At 42.1% G+C, this 19,773-nt stretch overlaps 4 protein-coding genes across 4 annotated transcripts; 2 read left to right on the forward strand and 2 right to left on the reverse strand.

Moving 5' to 3' along the window:
• Window positions 1-929: 929 nt before the first annotated feature.
• On the forward strand, window positions 930-3,881 carry LOC308314423 (tyrosinase-like; the record flags this gene model as incomplete). The annotated part of the gene is made up of 4 exons (XM_080762055.1): window positions 930-1,670; window positions 2,369-2,534; window positions 2,843-2,984; window positions 3,650-3,881. The coding sequence occupies 4 exons, from the start codon at window positions 930-932 to the stop codon at window positions 3,879-3,881; spliced, it is 1,281 nt and encodes a 426-aa protein (XP_080618181.1).
• A 3,015-nt stretch (window positions 3,882-6,896) lies between these two features.
• txnl4b (thioredoxin-like 4B) lies at window positions 6,897-8,294 on the reverse strand. The gene is made up of 3 exons (XM_080757616.1): window positions 8,105-8,294; window positions 7,703-7,854; window positions 6,897-7,576 (listed from the first exon to the last, which is right to left on the reverse strand). Exons 1-3 carry the CDS (start codon window positions 8,234-8,236, stop codon window positions 7,411-7,413), a joined length of 450 nt encoding a protein of 149 aa, XP_080613742.1. The 5' UTR covers window positions 8,237-8,294; the 3' UTR covers window positions 6,897-7,410.
• Window positions 8,295-8,592: 298 nt separating this feature from the next.
• trmt10c (tRNA methyltransferase 10C, mitochondrial RNase P subunit) lies at window positions 8,593-12,626 on the forward strand. The gene is made up of 2 exons (XM_080785728.1): window positions 8,593-11,258; window positions 11,520-12,626. The coding sequence occupies exon 1, from the start codon at window positions 8,865-8,867 to the stop codon at window positions 10,401-10,403; it is 1,539 nt and encodes a 512-aa protein (XP_080641854.1). The 5' UTR covers window positions 8,593-8,864; the 3' UTR covers window positions 10,404-11,258; window positions 11,520-12,626.
• Window positions 12,627-15,334: 2,708 nt separating this feature from the next.
• Window positions 15,335-17,713, reverse strand: LOC308310230 (uncharacterized protein). Its single transcript, XM_080756451.1, has 4 exons — window positions 17,591-17,713; window positions 17,131-17,200; window positions 16,199-16,362; window positions 15,335-15,545 (listed from the first exon to the last, which is right to left on the reverse strand). Exons 1-4 carry the CDS (start codon window positions 17,704-17,706, stop codon window positions 15,425-15,427), a joined length of 471 nt encoding a protein of 156 aa, XP_080612577.1. The 5' UTR covers window positions 17,707-17,713; the 3' UTR covers window positions 15,335-15,424.
• Between the last annotated feature and the right edge of the window lie 2,060 nt (window positions 17,714-19,773).

Genomic DNA, 19,773 nt, shown 5'->3' on the forward strand with positions numbered 1-19,773 from the left:
AAATCATCAAAACATTTAGGGACGTACAAATGTAATAGACACTTCTATATATAACCAAAGAACAGAACAGGAATTCATCATAAAGGAGGTAAAAAAGGGAAAAGAAACATATACAGTGAGGGGGGAAAGGGGTGGGTGGTGGGGTTTAGGGGATTCAGATTTTACGGGGGCCAGTTTCGAATTGCAGCCGTCCGTAGGTGCCCTTTGAGAGTGGTTTTGAAGGAGTCAAGGGATTCACATGTCTTAATGACTGTTAGGTATAGGGCGTTCCACATTTTGGTGGCATAGGAGCGGAAAGAATTTAGTCCCTTGTTTGTGCCGAATCTGGGTTGCACATGGTTTGTTGCACTCCCTCTGGACCCTGGTCCATTTGAACACTCAAATCAAAGGCTGTGTGTATAAACAGGCAATTGCCTACACAGTAAAGGACAATGACCTATCCAGTTGAACTTTGGGATATTTTGGCTCTGTTCGGTGTTGACACAGCTGTCTCGATCAGTTGATAAACTCGACATTTTCAATATCATTTTGATATTTCCACTGACAATTTCAATATCATTGTCTTGTCTTTGAGAGTAAACCATGCATAATACCGTACGGTGACTTGGAACCTTCCTGTGCACCAAGAAACAAGCTATAATATATCAAACACCGAGTGTACTACGTGCTAATTTAGCACGTAGAACACTTAACATTCCAAGTACACAAATATTGCAACATCAAGATGAACCCAGAAGCCTTTTTACAATTACGTCACTTAATATATAAAAAGGCAGCTTGCATTATTGGGAAGCTGCTGAAGTGGATGCAGTGCACTTCCCAGAGTCCCACTCTGTCTTTCAAATGTAAAAAGTGATCTGTCTCACTGTATTCTAGCTATGCTGCTGTCACTTCACTGCAGAGTTCCTTTGTGGTCTTGGCTGTTTTCCATGCTGTGTCTGTTCCCAAGTGTCCTGGAGGCTCAATTCCCCCGGCCCTGCACCACACCAGATTCCCTTGAGAGAAGGGAGTGTTGCCCCGACTGGAAAGGGTCCCCTTGTGGCTTCCACTCTGGGAGAGGAGTCTGTGCACCACACCCCACTAAAGACCTCCCTAAACCAAAGGACTATAGAGTCAACTGGCCCCGTGCTTTTTACGATTCGGTCTGCACATGCTGGGGGAACTTCGATGGATTTGACTGTGGACAATGTCTTCCCGGCTGGAAGGGACCCCTCTGCATGCACCGTCACCATGTGGAGAGGAAAGAAATAACAGATCTGACAGACCGGGAGAGGGACACCTTCCTCTCCAGGCTGCACACGGCCAAACATAGCCTCAGTGAGCGTTACATGATCCTCACCAGCAGTGACACCACTGCGGAGGGCAACTACAATTTTCAGACCACAAGTTTGTATGACCTGTACGTCTGGATACACTACTATTCAGCTAAGAGCTACGATGGCTCTGAAGACAACGCAGCACACAGGGGCCCTGCTTTTGGCTTCTGGCACAGGGTGTTTCTGCTGTTCATTGAGAGGGAGGTGAGGGAGCTCACTGGAGACCTGGACTTCTACATCCCCTATTGGGATTGGACCAGAACCGATCACTGTAATATCTGCAACAACAAGTACCTTGGGGGAGTTGGACCAGGTGGGCTCATAGATGGTGCTTCACACTTCTCAAAGTGGAAGGTGAGACTTATAGTGTGAGATGATGTATGTCTGAAGAGAAGAAGCAAGCACTCAGTTGAGTAGTTGTACCACCAGGTGCACGGTTCAGGTAGAGACAGTCCATAGAAAAGAATACCAAGCAAGCACTCACTTTGTATCCAATAGAATTCTTGTTTATTGGATACAAAATCTGTCTGACAGCCATATGAGCATTTCAGACTGCAAGCTGCAGTTCAACAAATCTAATAAATCATCATCATTATATATCCTCATAAGAAGCATTGGCAAGAGCAATTCATAACATTATAGTCATAAAGCTTTTTACCCACCAGATTATGTTTACTTTCTGTTTCAAGGAATATTAATTTACATTATACTCTTTTGTTGTTGCTGCTGTTTCTGCCTTTATTAGATAGTGTACACAGTCTGACAGGAAATTGGGAAAGAGATGGGGAGTGGCCTGGTTGCCGCCGGGATTTGAACCATGCAGCGTCGTGACATGCTGGGTCAGGGGATTTTAGTATAATCTGATCGGCAGGAGGAATTGACTTTAAAGAAACACGTTTAAGATCCCCTGACTAGGCTAGGTGCCTGGCCCGCTACGCAAAACGAACTATTTTAAATCCCCTTTCTCCTTCTAATAATGTCTATGCTGCTCTCTTTTCACCACACAGACTATATGTCCATTCCAGGAATCACTTGGTGTAATCTGCGTTCAGTCTAATAACTCGAGACCTGAATATCTCACTCGCAACCCTGGGAAGGATCCAGCGTACCCAACACTCCCCACTGCTGAGGACGTCCAGAACATTATGTCAACTGAATCTTTTGACACCCCTCCATTTGGCAAAACGTCCATCAACAGCTTCCGAAACAAGCTTGAAGGTACATATTTTAATATTTATATATTTGTTTAATAACTAGTGCATTATATTTAATATTTCCTAATGTCATTATGAGTTCAACAATTCAATATTTGAATGACGTCTTCCACAACGTTGTGCCAGCATCTATGCAGCTTACGGCTTGTGCCAACTGTATAGGTCACTAAATATGGATGAATAGATTTGTAATATATATAGGTTTAAATTATTATTGTAATTTAAATTTTGATTTAATGAAAAGTAATTTCATTTTTTTTTATATAAATTATTTCAATATATTCATTATTAGTATTATTTATGGCCCTCTAGGATTTGATATTCCTGGTGACTCCCGCCACCTGAATGCCTCCATGCACAACCTGATCCATAGATATCTGAATGGAACTATGACTCTTGTCCCGACTGCAGCCAATGATCCAATATTCATGCTGCATCACAGCTTTATTGACAAGTAGGTACAGTACGAGATTATTACAGTTTACTGGACGCTTCACTGATTGATTGATTGATTGATTGATTGATTGAAATATGAAATATAACAGTTTGCAGAATTACAGTACATTTCAAGCACAAACTCAATACAAAGACTGTTAACTGTGAGTGGACGACCCAATAAAGCATTACACTTGTTTACAAGAGGGTCCACCTTGTTCAATTCATCAAAACATTTAGAGACGTACAAATAGACACTTCTATTTAGTCAAAGAACAGAACAGAGGTAAAAAGGATGTAAAAAAGGGAAAAGAAACATATACAGTGAGGGGAAAAAAGGGGTGGGTGGTGGGGGGGGGGGGCGATTCAGATTTTACGGGGGCCAGTTTTGAATTGCAGCCGTCCGTATAGGTGCCCTTTGAGAGCGGTTTTGAAGGAGTCAAGGGATTTGCATGTCTTAATGACTGTTGGTAGGGCGTTCCACATTTTGGTGGCATAGGAGCGAAAATAATTTAGTCCCTTGTTTGTGCCGAATCTGGGTTGTACATGGTTCGTTGCACTCCTTCACATGCTGTATTACAAGTAATCATTAACAGCAGCGATAATGTCTTAAATGGTGGCAGTATATAAACACTTAAAATTGTATGAATTCTGTTTGTCACTTTTGTGTGTTTTGGGAGCCAGGCTTCTAGAGGACTGGTTAAAGGACCACAGTGATTTTACCTATCCTGACGACGATGACCAGGTCCCTCCAGCCCAGAGGGCCCAGTCCTACATGGCTCCCTTCTTCCCCCTCAGAGCTAATAGCTTCTACCAGGGCAGGCCCACCGAGACCCTGGGGTATATGTACAGGGAACATAGCCGCAACAAGCTCAGAGCCGGGGAAAGCACAGCAAGTGAGACTACAGGTGGATAAAGCTTTATCTATATTTGTTATGGAATGGTGATATACGATGATTCCGTTACAGGAGGGAGATAAAGCCTACATGTATTGGTCATATCATGCATTTAGTATAGGCTGTTATTCACACTACAAATCTATTTCACTGTTAGCCTTTGTAGGAAAATCTGCAGGCCATGATATCACATGGCTTTGGGCAGTTCTGGGCGTTATTGGTGTGGTGCTACTCTGCGTTGGCACGGTGGCTGCTGTGAAATATAAAGGTATGAGTTTGTCTGTATCTCAATATAGAGATGCAAACTAATTATGAAATTGCAAAAGGTTACCATGCATGCATATGAATGTCTAAATCATTTCTGGTGGGTTCAATCCCTCGTCTCTCTCTAGATAAAAGATCAGGAGACCAGAAACTGGACACAGAGAAAGAGGTGAGAAATTACTTTTGTTGATGTTTATCTTGTATACTCTTAGAGGTTACGGTTACCGGACTTTAGAAGCCTGTATGTTAATTTGAGCAATAATGCTAAAATCAGTAATATGATATTATAGATCCTCTGACAAAAGAAATGTCAGTTGCTATCATTCAAGTTTTTATATCTACTTTTTCATTAACCTCTCATGTTCTCATTGTTTTTATATATCGACTACCATTTTTAAAAACATTTAAAGACTCACCTTTCTAGACAGGCCATTGCAACATAGTGCTGATTTCTTGATTTTTAACAGTGCCGTTTGTTCTGTCTTCTTTTTCTTCACTCTATTCTTATTTTTTATTCGTATAATTAATATTACTAGTATAAAATAGCTCAAGGCTCTATTGCTGATTACTTAGGTTAGGTCCGGTTAGAGCTTAAACCAGGATGCTTCGACTTCTGCCTTCTTTCTCCCTGAAGCCGACCAAAGTTATATATTCTCCGACTATGCTTGTCACGTTGGATGATTTAGATCTATCCATATATGGTTCTACCACATCTATCTGATATCATCACTAGGTCGGCTCGGGCCAAATATAGGGATTGTCACACTAGACATGTCATATGTCATATTATAGCCCAATGTCCTAGTCGGATATCCCCATATATGGAGACTAAGGGCTGTATTTTGCGTGTCTTAAGTACCAGGTCTTATTACCTAACTTGAGTAAACTAAAGACCTGGAGGCGTGATCAATGCTCTTTGGCCACTCAGAATAGCCAAATGGCATTGATCACGCCTCCAGGTCATTAGTTTACTCAAGTTTAATAGGGAATAAGACCTGGTACTTAAGACACGCAAAATACAGCCCTAAATATCCAATGAGCAACTACTCAGATCCAACAACATGACTGGAAGCGAGAGTCTTCGTTACAACTAGTTACTATCGACGTGTTTTGTTTTATTGTTGTGAAGCACTTTGTGACTATGATGTCTGTGAAATGTGCTCTATAACCCATTCTGACCGGGAACCCATTTTGGTGTTAGCATTATGTTATGCTTTAGCTATTGAAAAATAGCAGATCTACAAGCTCATAGCGCGCCACAGAGTGGCGCGCTATGAGCTTGTAGGTCTGCTATTTTTGAAAAATCGAAGAACGACTGACATTTTTAGAATCTGATCTCGGGTCAGAATGGGTTAATCAGACCAGTGTGTGTCGAGTGGAAACCTCGTATGAATCTGATCTCAGGTCAGAATGGGATGAATAAAATGTACTTACTTACTTACGGAAAGGGGCTGAATAGTGATGCAACCTTGTCTTTGCTCTACAGTTGCGCCAAAGGACCAATGGCCTGTATGCAGTCTGGGTTGAAGAGAGGAAGGGAGTCAATGAGACATCAAGTCGTTCAGTAACTCCCACACGGCCATGCTCAGAAATAGGAGGACACAGATTGGAGGAGCACTCGGTGGATGTAGAAATACAACTCTAGAGTCTGAAAAAAGTCATGGAAGATATTAATATTTTATACACAGATATAATCATTAAAAGAGTGATTTACCGCCCCGGTAACAAGATGTGCACATGCACGCACTACAGTGGGGGGACACGCGACAGGCCAACAGCAGGCACACGTTGTTTTTTTTACCCCAGGGATTAACTGGGGACAGGGATGAACTCCTTATATGGTCAGCACACTCTATAGTAGAGAGGATTATCACAACAAAACAAAAAAATAAGTGTATGCATGTACTATCATGTGTACTATGTAAACTCTTCATTTCCATTTTCCTGCCATTCAGTTGCAAAAAAATACGTTCTCTTTTTTCAATAATTTGGCAACTCCCCCCCCCCCCCCCCCCCCCCGAGGGGTCGCGACCCACGGGTTTAGAACCCCTGCACTCTGGTAATTGTTTTTGAAAAACAAACAACTTAAAAAAGACAAAATGCTACAGTAAAGTTAAAATAACACTAGTACATTTATTTCCATGGGAAACATAACAGAATTTTATTCAAAAAGCTATTAAAAAGTTGAATAATAAAATGACTGCAGTAGATGCTGAAACACAAGACTTCCAAACTGACCGTTATATCAATGTGTTATGTGGAAAAGCCCCCTAAATGAATCCATCTATTATAAATTAAATTAAATAATACAATAATACACAATAAAAACTAAATCCATATTTTAACATTTGACTCATACACATTTCTGAGGAATTCTTCTGCACATATTCTTACATCATGTAACATAATGTAACCAGGACTGAAACATTATAATAACTCATATAGCCTTAGCTATGCAGGTACCTAGCATGAGAGCACAGGCTGCAACTCTGCTGCATCTTGCTTCCTTAGAGAATTAGGAAGTCAGTCCCCGCAAGCACACTGTCGCGCGTGGACGCGTCAGAAGAACCTGAAGCCCTTCTTCTTCGTGGGGTTTTTAGACAGCTGGTGGATGGAAAAGAAGCTCCGCCTCCGCGCCCGACTGACGCAGAGGAGAGCGCGTCCGGGAAGCTGTTCCGTCGCGTCAGTCGGGCGCGGAGGTGGAGCTTCTTTTCCATCCACCAGCTGTCTAAAAACCCGGTTTTTAAGCTGCGCGCAGCAGGGAACGTGCGCGACCACGCGTGAAGGTCTGCCTCCAGGGGGAAAAGCAACATGCAGACAATGCAGCTAGTCAGTGTTATGTGGGAGAACTACTTTCAACCTACATCCCTATTTTGGGCAAACATTTTCAAACATTTAGCAAAGAAAGAAAAAACAGGTGTGCTTCCTCTGGAAACTGCCCTTTGTTTAAGGCAGTGGGTGCTCAGATTTGAAAACAACAACTCATAAACCAACTAAATGGAAGAAGCGGCACTCCAAAATAAAAGATGCAAGACTGGCTCAGATGCAATTTCTCATGTTTATTTGAGAAGCGTTAAAAATATTATAAACATGGGAAATTGCCTCTGAGCCAATCTTGCATCTTTTATTTTGGAGTGCCGCTTTTTCCATTTTGCAAAGGTTATAAGTATAAAATAGAGCTCAAGTGGTTAAATTGGTTCCGTCAACAGATCATTATGATCAGTAGTCAATAGTCATGATATATGGAAGTAATCTGTAACCTCACACAGTGACAAGAGGTCCAAACTAGATTCCATGGTAGAGGAGGTCAAATTTGGGAATGTTTTGAGGATCAATAGGACTCTGGACAATCATCTTCCCCCGCATGGCTCCTCTGTATATGACCTCAATCAGATCCATGAAGTCCTGCTTGGTCTTAAAACTTCCCACAAATTTGGTGTGATCTGGTGAGCTGAGAGAGAGAGAAAACAGTACATTAGGTGTGGAAAGATGTACTGGAGTATGAACAATTATTGCCAAGTAGCCTACCGCCATACCGTTAATGTAAAGTAAAATTTCATTGCATCTTCATTCTCACCCATAATCCACTTTCATATGCTGTCCATTGAAGAAGAAGACTGTGGAAGGGATGTAACAGATGTCGAAGTATCTGGTATAGATAGGAGCTTTCTCAACGTCAACGATGTAGATCGATGCCATGTTACTCAAGTCATGTGCTGTTTTTGACAACTGGCAGTGGAATAACAAAAACAAATAAAGAAAATGACAAAAATCTATATCTTAATCATGTTTGTTGAGATCACAGACCATTGCACTCAGATTAATTGAATATGAAGAACCCCAATGGCTTTATTGGGTTATAAATAATAAATCCTCTTCATAGCAGACCTTGTATTGAACTGTACTTTCCTGCACTTTTTTCTGCAAACTGTTAATAAAGTATTCAGTCAACGAATCAATGGTTAAGAAAGTGACTTACTATTTCGTCAAGCTGGAGACAAATGGAATCATCATCTCTCCCAAACCTCAAAACTAAAACCTTTTCCGCAACGCCCTTGATAACCTCATCTATGTCTTTTTTGCATGACAATTTGGGCAAAAATAAACTCATTATCAAAATGAATAAAGATTAATCAACACAGAAACTCTTGTTTTGCTCCCGAAAAGAGAAAACCAGGAAACGCATACGTTGTGGTGCACCAATTGTAAGTGTCCGTCTGGAAACCACTGCTGATTTTGCCTACTACTAGTAACGATATGTTTGATTGATTTTCCTTTAGATTTTTAAGTTTGATACGTTTAATGGATATATCTGTATGGTATGATCATTTTATCAGGAGTATTTTGTGTTGGTCTACATTACAATAAGATTTCTCTGTGCTCTATAGTCACACCAGTATAAAAAAAATACTACTCTGAGTCACACTTCACTACGAGTCTACGACATATTAAGATGTCACACCAATGTACAACGTGACCTTCTTCCTCAAAACTCGCGTGCATGCAAATGCACATTACATTGGCATAAATCAACTTTCATGCGGTTTCTCAATTCTCAGATGCTACCGCAGCAGGTGAACGTTCACCGCAACAACCAACACAGTTGTTCGTGTCAGTGAAATTGGAAAAAGCAGAAAAACGTCATCTGCTCATGTTGGTGCGACAGGATCACACGGACGTCAGACTGTCTAGAGGTGACGAAATTGACTTTCATATTCATTTGCTTAAATCTTTTAGCGATGATACGGTTAATCTCCACGTCGATTTCCCCTAAACTATGGAAACGCAGTCTGCCTTTATTGCTAGCCACTGCTGTCAAGGAAGGAGTGATTGGACATCTCCCATTCAGCCACCATGTTGTTTGTGTACGTCCATCCGCTCAGCGTGTTCGATCATTCAGTGCTGGGTGTCCTGCGAGGAAAGATGTGACCCCAAAACCAGAACAGCAACAGGAGGAGAGAGAGCAAATACATTTGGACGGATGGAAATCTATAATGAGATCTCAAGTCACTGCAGATGAAAAGAAAGGAGATGGTGACGACGAGGGAGCAGAAGAGGGTGTCACTCCTGGAGGAGCACCAGGTGATTCCAAAGAGGATTCCACCCTCGAGGTTAGCCGTGCTCTGGTCCTGATGTGGAAGGAGGCTGGGAGGCATGTTCCAGAGGAGATGACGGATGAGCAGCTTCGGGAGCTGGCAGAGCTCACCACCAAATCGTCAAAGAAAAAGTACCTTAAATTCCTGTCCGTAAAAGAGAGCCTCAAAAAGAACGATAAGGAGAAGAGGCAGAGGAAGCGGGCTGAATGGGAAGCCATGAAGGAAGGTGAGGACGAGGACGAGGAAGGACGGCAACTGAAAAACACTTTCCTCCTCCAGTACTGGAACAGCACCCTGGACAGGCTGCTGGGCTGGAGAAGTGCCCAGTCCATGGTCTTTGGCCAGCCACTGGTCTTCGATATGAGCTATGAGCAAAACATGAACTCGCGTGACATGATTAACACGGTGACGCAGCTGATGGAGGTGGAGGCGTGGAATCGCCGCGCTGTCGAGCCCTTCCACCTTCACTACTGCAATTTGCAGCCAGAAGGAGCCTACATGAAGGAGCTGCAGAAACGCTATGCCGGAGGGTCCTTCGATCGCCTGCTAATCACCTCGACGGACCACCACCATGCTGACGTCTTCCCCCGTGAAAGTCTTGTGTACCTCACCGCAGACTCCCCCAACACCCTCCGCACCTTTGACCACACCAAAGTCTACATCGTTGGAGCCTTTGTGGACCGCAGCATCCAGAAAGGCATGTCGTTGGCCAATGCTAAGCGTCTGAATCTAGCCACAGCCCGACTACCACTCGACGAGTGTCTCCACTGGGGCATGGGAGCAAAGAACCTGACTTTGGACCAGATGATTCGTATCCTGCTGACAATTAAGGACACGGGGAAGTGGGGAGACGCTTTGTCGTTTGTGCCGCAAAGGAAGCATGATGGAGAAAAGCCAGAGAAATGGTTCTCATCGAAAGGGGGTTACAGGGATAGGAAGGGTTCTGGTGCCACGGCAACACATATGGTTTACAATGAGAGATCAGAAGGGGGTTACAGGGATAGGAAGCCTGCTGGTAGGCAGCGGGCAGCCTTCAGGGATCCCGAGTTAATCACAGGTATGGTTAGAGAAAGGAATGAGGACAGAATTGCGGTGAGCAGGAGCGTACGATCAACTCCAGATAACCAATCAGCTGTGACCAGGCTACGGGCGTCATTAAGATCACAGCTACAGGAAGAGTGATCTCAACAACTGACTGTGTCTGTGACTGTATGTCTGTTTATAATCAGGGGTGCCCACCCTTCTTCTACTTGAGAGCTACTTTCAAAATGACCAGCTCAACAAGATCTACCCACCAAAAAAGTATTGTCACATTGCTGAAAATAGCACTACTGGCCTTACATACTATAAGACAACACACTTGGAATGGGAAATAAGAGAGCGGAAAATGGAATTCGTAGTAATTTGTATGTGACTTTGTAATGCTATGTTTGTGTGCAAACTATTGAAAGCAAATGATTGCATTGTGTGTTTGAGCTGACAGGCTCTTTTTGATGTCAATCAATCAAGTCACCTTAATTCAAGTAGCAGATGGCAAAATATATACATATTTTTAATGATATATATTTTGGGGCATGTCATGTGGTCTACCTGCAAAGCCTTTGTGATCTACTGGTAGATCGCGATCTATACCTTCTGGGCACCCCTGGTTTACATCCACATTCAATGATGTACGCCTGGTTTTCGAATGTGTACAGGGAGATAAAATGTGGTTTCTCATTTTGAATTAAACCTTTTGTTATAACTTGGCATTCCAATGCTTATTTTAGTTCAGGTGTTAAAAAACATGACAAAGATATTTTGAAAATAGAAACGTTTATTTTGGTCTGACATTTCAAACATCTTTCTTTAGATTTTCTATTTTGAAACATGGGTACCACAATTGGGAACAGCATCTTTGATAATCACCCAAAATAGTGTGCTGTGCATTGTAATAATCTCAACAAATTGGCAGATAAGATTCTAAAAGTTTATCCAAATCAAAGATACAGTATAGCAGTGCAACATGTAAATACAGTAATACAAGTTCCTCGTCCAGTATCCCTAATGTAGTAACCCATTCTGACCTGATCAGATTCATACGAGGTTTTCACTGGACAACACACTGGTCTGATGAACCCATTCTGACCTGAGATCAGATTCTAAAAAATGTCAGTCGTTCTTCGATTTTTCAAAAATAGCAGACCTACAAGCTCGTAGCGCGCCACTCGGTGGCGCGCTATGAGCTTGTAGATCTGCTATTTTTCAATAGCTAAAGCATGACATGATGCTGGAACACCAAAACGGGTTCCCGTTCAGAATGGGTTAATGTATTAAAGATGTGTGTACTTTTGTATTGCTTATCTCTGCACTCAATCACATCAAAGCAGCCATTAAATATACAATATACAATTGTCTTCAATGCAAGAAAATGATAATTGCTCTGAAAATCAGAATATAAATCTCACACCAACAAAAATAAATAAAATACTTGAGCATAATTCATGTCAAAAGATTATTTAAGAATACAATTCAATGTACAGTAAACATTTAATTGAAATTGCATCTAAGTTATACTGTGGACCACATGTGACAATACCATGGCCTTTTTACGTGTAGATCTATCCACACACTATAGTTGACCAATTGTAAAACCACCAAACAATTCCCATTATGTGGTAACAATGCATGATTGTTTCATGCTGGCATTTCACCTAGGTTAAAGTATATCGTGTAGACCAAGTACAGACCATCTGAGTTATGGATGTATACAGACTAAGATAAATAATACAAATGCAATGTTAATTAAACAGTTTGCATGTCTTGTAACACTTGAACAAAAACAGTAGTTAAAAAAAAGAAAAACAATCCTGTTGAAAATATTAATAGCCCTCAATAAGCCCCTCTCTCCATCACAACCATTATGATGAAATGGAAGGCCACTAACGTGTTTTAAAAAGTAATAAACAGGTGAAAGGTAGAGCAGTAGAATCCAAAAATGCCATTCAAAACACAGGAAAATAATCAAATTGTTAGTAATCTCTGTCCCGCTGAACACTGAAATGTTTAACATCAGCCGCATGGTCATGGACACTGTAAATGTGTGCATGTGCGAGTGGCTGTGTCTTGGTGTTGACTGTAGTAACAATCACCTCACACAGAGAACCCATGTCGCCCCTTTTGTCAAATGAAAATTAAACATCTGTATGCAACGCATTTGACGTGAACTTTAACATGACTGGAGGTTTGACCTCTACGTCTACAGCACCAAGATGTCCCCAGAGCAACGTTCACAGCAGTTGAAGGTAATATTCTCATAGCGGGTGTATGGATGGAATCTGCCAATACTCTTCTTATACAGTATAGCAGTGCAAAATGTAAATACTAAGACGCTGTTAGTCCTGTCCCTACTATGAGTTCCACTGTCATCAGCACCATGCCTGCTTGTGACGGACATTTGTGCAACTGTACTTTTGCCACCGGCATGCAGAATGAACAGTCAATAATTCCAATTAAATTCTCTTTTTGACTCCTATAGACAGCTGTCCCCGTGTCCCTGCATGGGTCCGAGTACGGAAATAGCATTTTCACCACCAAGTGTCACTGTTGCACTGGCCTAACACACCACCAAGTGCAGCCTAACACAGACACACACAGGCCAGGGAGGAGAGCTAGTACAGTACAGTACAGTACAGTACCACTGACGGGTCTTGTGCCAAATCACAAGTTGTCTCAATATATTTGACATAGCCTACAGCAGAGACCACACACATCCCACTCTGAGTATATGCTTATTTTGTGTGGGGAAGAAAAGACCTCTACCTTAACTGAAGCTTATGTTCAGGCATCTGTACGGCTGCCTCCCGAGCATCTCCCTAGGGAGGTCCTCGCATCACGACCCACTAGGAGGAGAGACCCCGGGGCAGACCAAGGACCGGATGGGCTGATTACATCTCCACGCTGGCCAGTTGGGAAGCATCACGACCCACTAGGAGGAGAGACCCCTGGGCAGACCAAGGACCGGATGGGCTGATTACATCTCCACGCTGGCCAGTTGGGAAGCATCACGACCCACTAGGAGGAGAGACCCCGGGGCAGACCAAGGACCGGATGGGCTGATTACATCTCCCTAGGGAGGTCCTCGCATCACGACCCACTAGGAGGAGAGACCCCGGGGCAGACCAAGGACCGGATGGGCTGATTACATCTCCACGCTGGCCAGTTGGGAAGGCCTCGGGATCCCCAGGAGGATGTTGTTAACGTTGCTCTGGAGCTCTGGGAATGCTGGAGCTCTCCGCTGGAACTATTGCCCCAGCGACCTGATAAGCGGTTTAATGGATGGATGGACAGACAGACAGACAGACAGACAGACAGACAGACAGATGGATGGACAGACAGTACAATGATTGCATTGCACTTGGACCCGAGTGGTTTCGGTCCTGAGTACCTTGGTCCAAGACCGAGTCAATTGGTCAAATAAAATTATGGGCGAGACTGAGACTAGACTGATTAAAATGTGAATCTACTTTGTAGATTTGGATTATTACAAAACATACATTAACCATTTGAGCCCTATACAGTATACTGTCTGACATCTCAGCCATTTGAAAATAGCAGCTTGTTTAGATCTGCTATTTTCAAAAGATTTTTATATATTTGAAAACTTGAAATGAGACATTCTGCATAATGAGTACTTTTTTTTTTTTTTTCCTGTATTGGTACTTAAAACATTTCCGTGGATATGCAAACTTCGTGGACAATAATATTACTAGAACCACAAAGAATGTGAATGACCATAACAGGTCTGTAACTCTGACAGTATACAAATGGAACCAAATGGACCGTAAGGGTCCATTTGTACACTCAGAGTTATGGGTGTACAGTGTACTTGCAAATAAAACATTTGTGAACCACTACTAGTTGGACTCCTAATAGTAATATGGCCATAGTGTCGTAATAAATCACTTTCATACATCTTCTGAAGAAAACCTGGACACTTGACATTCAGTAATTGGGTCTTACTATGATCAAAATAAGAACATTGTAATGGGTGTGTAAAAAAGAAAATCAAACATTTGCCATGGACAAGACCCAGCCTTTACCACAAATATATGTACATTGACATTGATGACCCCTCCTGGTGACACAAAGTATTACAACTAGTGGACATCAACATACAGTAGTGGCAGTCACTCAGGCAGTAACATTCATAATTCTAATTCGGAACTAGAACACTGATACATGGGCTATTTCTCCTAATTGGCTGAAATTGGCAAGATGCATTTTCTGTTTATGAAAGAGACGGGAAACCACTGTTACTGACCACTATAGCAATGATTAATCACAGAGATTTATTAACAAAATAACAATGTGTTTTAACCAAAATATATCACTTTCACCACCTTTAACCCATTTTGAGCGGGAACCCCTTTTGGTGTTTCAAACATGTTATAATTTATCTATTGAAAAATAGCAGATCTACAAGCTCATACGAGCTTGTAGGTCTGCTATCTTTGAAAAATCGTAAAAAATGTGGCGCAAATCTTTGAATATATATTCTTTCAAAGTGAATGTTTTTAACTCAGGTCTAAATGGGTTAAACAACAACAAAGCTGGGAGATCCCTTGCTACACAAATTGACTTCTTTCATTTTGTTTGCAAATGCAAATGCATTCAGAGGAACAAACTAACCTGGCCTCACCAGGCTTTCCACCACCTCGGAGGAAAGCCTGGTCTCTGTTTCAAAAGTCTGTATGATCCTGTCAGGAGCGGATGATATCGTTACGTCATGTTGTAGTATTGTTTTGTAGTCATCAGGATGATATCGTTACGTCATGTTGTAGTATTGTTTTGTAGTCGACAGGCAGGAACAACAGGCGGCAACTTAATTGAGGGAAAAGGAAGGTTCCTTCCTTTTCCCTCAATAAAAGCTCTCGTAGCCTGTAGCTTTTATTGAGAAAAATCGGTTTGAGGGAAAAGGAAGTTGCCGCCTGTTGTTCCTGCCTGTCGACTACAAAACAATACTACAACATGACGTAACGATATCATCCGCTCCCGACAGGATCATATACCCTAAATGAAATGGTGCCCAGGTTAGGAACAAACAGAAAGCATCCATAAAAGGACCCGTCAGGATACTGAGCAGAGTAGAAGGACTTCAGGACTTTCTGTTAACACCTTATAGTTGACTAGAAACCTTGAACTGAGCGTCTTTGTCTTTGGCGTCAAGGAAACTCTCTGCGGATCCTCAGCACCGTGCAGGCTGGAATGGGCACGTTCACCTGCCTTCCCAGATATCCCCAACACCAGCTCACAAACGCTCGGTACGCCAGGAACCTGTGGCGTCTGGCACACAACCCAACAACATTCTTTACTCAACAACTTCATATTCATATCATGGACCGAGGGGTCTTCAACGGGTTTGTCCGGGACCCCTAGGGGGTCCTCAGAGTTACTAAAACCAAATATTTGTGTGATGACCTTTTTTTCCGTGTGTTTCGCACTGTGTTTTGGTATGTTCACGGTTTGTTTTGGTATACAGTGTTTCTGCAGGTAATCACCACCACAGTTACTCCAGTGACAGAAAAACTGCTGGTATAGCATGGTGTGATAATATTAATAATAATTTAACAAAAATAATCCTAGAGTTTGCGTCTTCGAATTTGGAACTTGCGTCTTCAAAAATGGTCAAAACTTATTTTGAACATTTTAAGGACAAAATGTGTGTCCTACGGAAAGCCGAGCATCGCATAACAGGTGTGCCACATGAGCCAATATATAAGAGGCAGAGAGAGGGGTGGTAGAAAGAGAGAAGGGGGGGGGAGAGAGAGAGGGGGGGGGGGGGATTGGGTATGTCATATCCCTGAATGGGTATGGAATATGGATGATTATACTGTCAGCATTGAAGCAATACTGCATAACAATGTTTGTAACGCAGCACAAACAACAGCATTGGCTGTACATGTGGAATTATGATTAAAAATAAATCTCTGACTTACCCTGACGCTACGCTGATGTTCAACGGTCCGTAGTCAGCTATGTACATCTTTAGGATTTGCTGTAGGTTGAAGACATTCAGACAGAAAGACTGCATTCCTGGGTGGTTGGTTATACACGATGCTCTGTCCTCCTCTGCATCCAGATCCTGAAGACGACTTCTAACCTGGAGATTATTATTATTATCATTGTTATTATTATTATAACATGATGCTCTGTCCTCCTCTGCATCCAGATCCTGAAGACGACTTCTAACCTGGAGATTATTATCATCATTATTATTATTATTATAACATGATGCTCTGTCCTCTGGTGGACATCAGTGGTGAAGAAGTACTCACATTTGTACAAGAGTATCAATTCCACACTATACCAAGGTTTCCTTGGTCACGTGTGCGCAGACAGCATTACATTCACAGAAAACCGCCCAGTGATAGAACCGCAGAACTTTAATTAATTGTTAACTGTTACGTTTAATTGAAGAATGTCTTAACCCAATTAAGATTAACTGTTGGTCCATGTTTTGTATTCTTCGTATGTTTGCTGCTGTGTTTAGCTATACAGTGTATTTAGTTTTATTCTTCTGTACAGCACTTTGTAAACTCTGAGTTGTAAAATGTGCTTTATAAATAAAGTGGATTGGATTGGATTGGATGGGGGTTCTTGAAAATAACATGTTTGAGAAGAACCATAAGACCCAAAATGTGCCACAGTGTCATACATATTCTGAAGAAATCCTGGAGAATAATTGACATTAGGTAATTGGATCTTATCATGAAAATAACATGGATGTTGCCACAGACACATTTGTGTATGGACATGTTGATGACCCACCCGACAATTAAATGGAGATAATGTTAAGTTCACTGTTGATTGTATATAACAATGATTTTGAATCTGCAATAATAAAAAGTGCTGTAGCTACAGATGTTACCTGTTGTATTTCCTGGCAGCATACATTCTCAATCTCTGAAGGCATTTTCTGACAATGTCCACACGTGCACCTGTACACAACATAACATGCACACACACACACACACACACACATACACACAAACACACGTCCTGCAACTCTGAGTGTACAAATGGAACCAAATGGACAAATTATGATTGGCTGGAATTAGAGGATGTATGATGATGTATCCGAGCGCCCCTCACTTCACACGGGTGTGATTTCTTCAATCCCCTTTTTTTTAAATTAAATCAATCAATACTCCAAAATGTACTTATGTAGGCTCTGGCTGGCACCAAAGTAAAGTAAGTACTTTACATTACATATGCTTGAACACGTTTAAGAAGCACTGAGTTAAGTAAGTAAGTACTTTACATTACATATCCTTGAACACGTTTAAGAAGCACTGAGTTAGCGCTGACCAGAAGCAATGTGAACAAACCATTCAGAAACGTCCTGAACGTGCCGAAAATAATCTTCGAACCGAAACGGTGGCGACCGTGGCTCATCTGCTTCTGGGTCAGATTCCGGGTCGAACAGATGAGCGTCTTCAGCCATGCTTTGTTTACAATAATGTAGAGTTGATATACGGAACGGAACAGGAAACTATGGCAACAGTTGTGTTCCTGATAATTCTCGTGTGTGTGTGTGTGCGTGCGTGTGTAATAGTAGCAGCAGTACCTCAGCTATGTCAGAAGATGGCGCACTTTCCTAACATTCTGCATCTTTTTGCTTGTCAATTGTATTAATTGTTTTGGACAATATTGTACAGCAAATCATGCAATCACAACCCAACACATACAAACATAGACAATACAGCACGGGGAAAAAACTGAAATAACAAAACAAGAAAAACAAATTGTTTGTTCTCACTCATCACAAAAGTGATGAGTGAATACTGAATAGTGATGAGTGAATAGTGATGAGTGAAAAGTGATGAGTGAAACTTTTCACTCATCACTTTTCCCTTTTGCCGAATTTATATCAGCGGTATTATTAAATAATTATGAAATAATTATTCATAAATGATCAGAATTATGTAGGCCTACAAGACAAAAGTTGAGGTAAAACAAAAATTGAAGTATATAGGCCTATGGTGCAGCACTAGTCCATTAACAGACAGTATGGAGCACAGACTTCCTTTAAGTCTTTTATGTCTGCTGGTAACATAGTTCACATGAGGTGGGGGGGGGGGGGGGTCACACCCATGTGAAGTGAGTGGCACTCTTGTCGTCGTACATCATCCAATACAAAATGAATATACTTCTTCATGAATTAATTTGTCAACATATGTTATTTTCTTTTAATGTTTAAAAAAACCCTCATCAGAATCAGAAACAGTTGCACTGTGTTTAGAAAATAAATAAATCTAAAATCTAAATAAATAAACAAAAAAAGGAAGGTATCCAAATAAGCAAAAGCAGGATGATAAAGGAAAGTGTTCCAATTTGGCAAGCCTGGAGATAGGCGGTGTTCAGGCTGACGGTAGCCGGGTGGAAGATGTTCAGACATCTGGTGGCCTGCAGGCTCTTTAAAAGGAAGTAACGGTGTCAAGAGTAGTGAATGGAAGCATGAGTTCAAGTCCGTTGCTCTCCCCTTGTCCCCCTTATATGGGGACGAGGTTGGTGGAGGGTGTGTAGAGCCCAGGATCACATTAGATGATTGACACAGGGGTGAGAAATGGGTTACAAAATCGTGGGATAAAAAATATATTAAAAAAAAAAAAGAGTAGTGAATGTCCTTCACCACCCCACGTCTTGAAGGGAGAGAAGCTCACTTATCCCACGGTACGCTTGGCCTTGACCGCTCGTACCACCCACTGCATTCCATTTGTTGGCAGTGCAGTTCCCTCCCATAGCCTGACAGGACACACTGGGGAGGCAGTGGCCCAGGGGTAGAGGAGCCGGTATGGAACCGCAAGGTGGTTCATATTCCATCCCCCAGAGTTAGTGTCCAAGAGTCCTTGAGCAAGACTTGGAACCCCTAATTGCTCCCGATGTGCAGGTTGGTGCCTTGCATGGTTTCCTCCGCCATTAGTGTATGAATGTGTGTTAATGGGTGAATGTATATGCACAATCTATGCCAAGCGCTTTGGCTGTATTATAAATGCACCATTAACCATTTACGTTCGATGGCGCTGTTGTAAAACAGCCTGAGGATGCAAGGGTGAGTTATTAAACCAATTAGAAGATGAGAAAGAGCTTGTGATGTCGTCAACCATACCAAAGTATATGTGATGAAAGCTTCAGCAGAGAGCAATTGGGTTTGGGGGAGGTTAAGAAGGGAGGATATAAAATTGCTTCCGTGGGTTGGAGGCAGTGAACATTGAGAGGGAGAAGGTTTCAGATAACCTGGCAGACAGGGGGGAGTCAGGGGACAGAAGAGAGGACAGCTAGAGAGGAGGGGTTTTGTCGAGTGGTACTGAACACCAACCAGGACGAGCACATCACCAACAAGCGTCTGTATGGAGCATTACCAAAGTGTATCAGAGAAGACAGCAGTAAAGGAGGACGAGACTAGCTGGCCACTGCCCCCGACACCAAGAACTCCCGGCCAAAAAGCTTGTATACTGTGGGAACCAAGTACCAACACACGGGCATCGATCGAGAGGACGTCCCACACCTA

Source organism: Protomyctophum bolini (assembly GCF_963924005.1).
Source record: "Protomyctophum bolini genome assembly, chromosome: 1".
Lineage (NCBI taxonomy): Eukaryota > Metazoa > Chordata > Actinopteri > Myctophiformes > Myctophidae > Protomyctophum > Protomyctophum bolini.

Excerpts from the sequence above, each read along its gene's own strand:
- trmt10c (XM_080785728.1), top strand. The coding sequence starts at position 8,865 with ATGATACGGTTAATCTCCACGTCGATTTCCCCTAAACTATGGAAACGC.
- LOC308310230 (XM_080756451.1), bottom strand. The coding sequence starts at position 17,706 with ATGGCTGAAGACGCTCATCTGTTCGACCCGGAATCTGACCCAGAAGCA. Across the intron at positions 17,201-17,590 it reads GTTCAGGACGTTTCTGAATG|GTGCACGTGTGGACATTGTC; the intron begins GTTTGTTCACAT and ends TGTTGTGTACAG. Across the intron at positions 15,546-16,198 it reads AACATCAGCGTAGCGTCAGG|ACGCCACAGGTTCCTGGCGT; the intron begins GTAAGTCAGAGA and ends GTTGTGTGCCAG.
- txnl4b (XM_080757616.1), bottom strand. The coding sequence starts at position 8,236 with ATGAGTTTATTTTTGCCCAAATTGTCATGCAAAAAAGACATAGATGAG. Across the intron at positions 7,855-8,104 it reads GTCTCCAGCTTGACGAAATA|TTGTCAAAAACAGCACATGA; the intron begins GTAAGTCACTTT and ends TTCCACTGCCAG. Across the intron at positions 7,577-7,702 it reads CATATGAAAGTGGATTATGG|CTCACCAGATCACACCAAAT; the intron begins GTGAGAATGAAG and ends TCTCTCTCTCAG.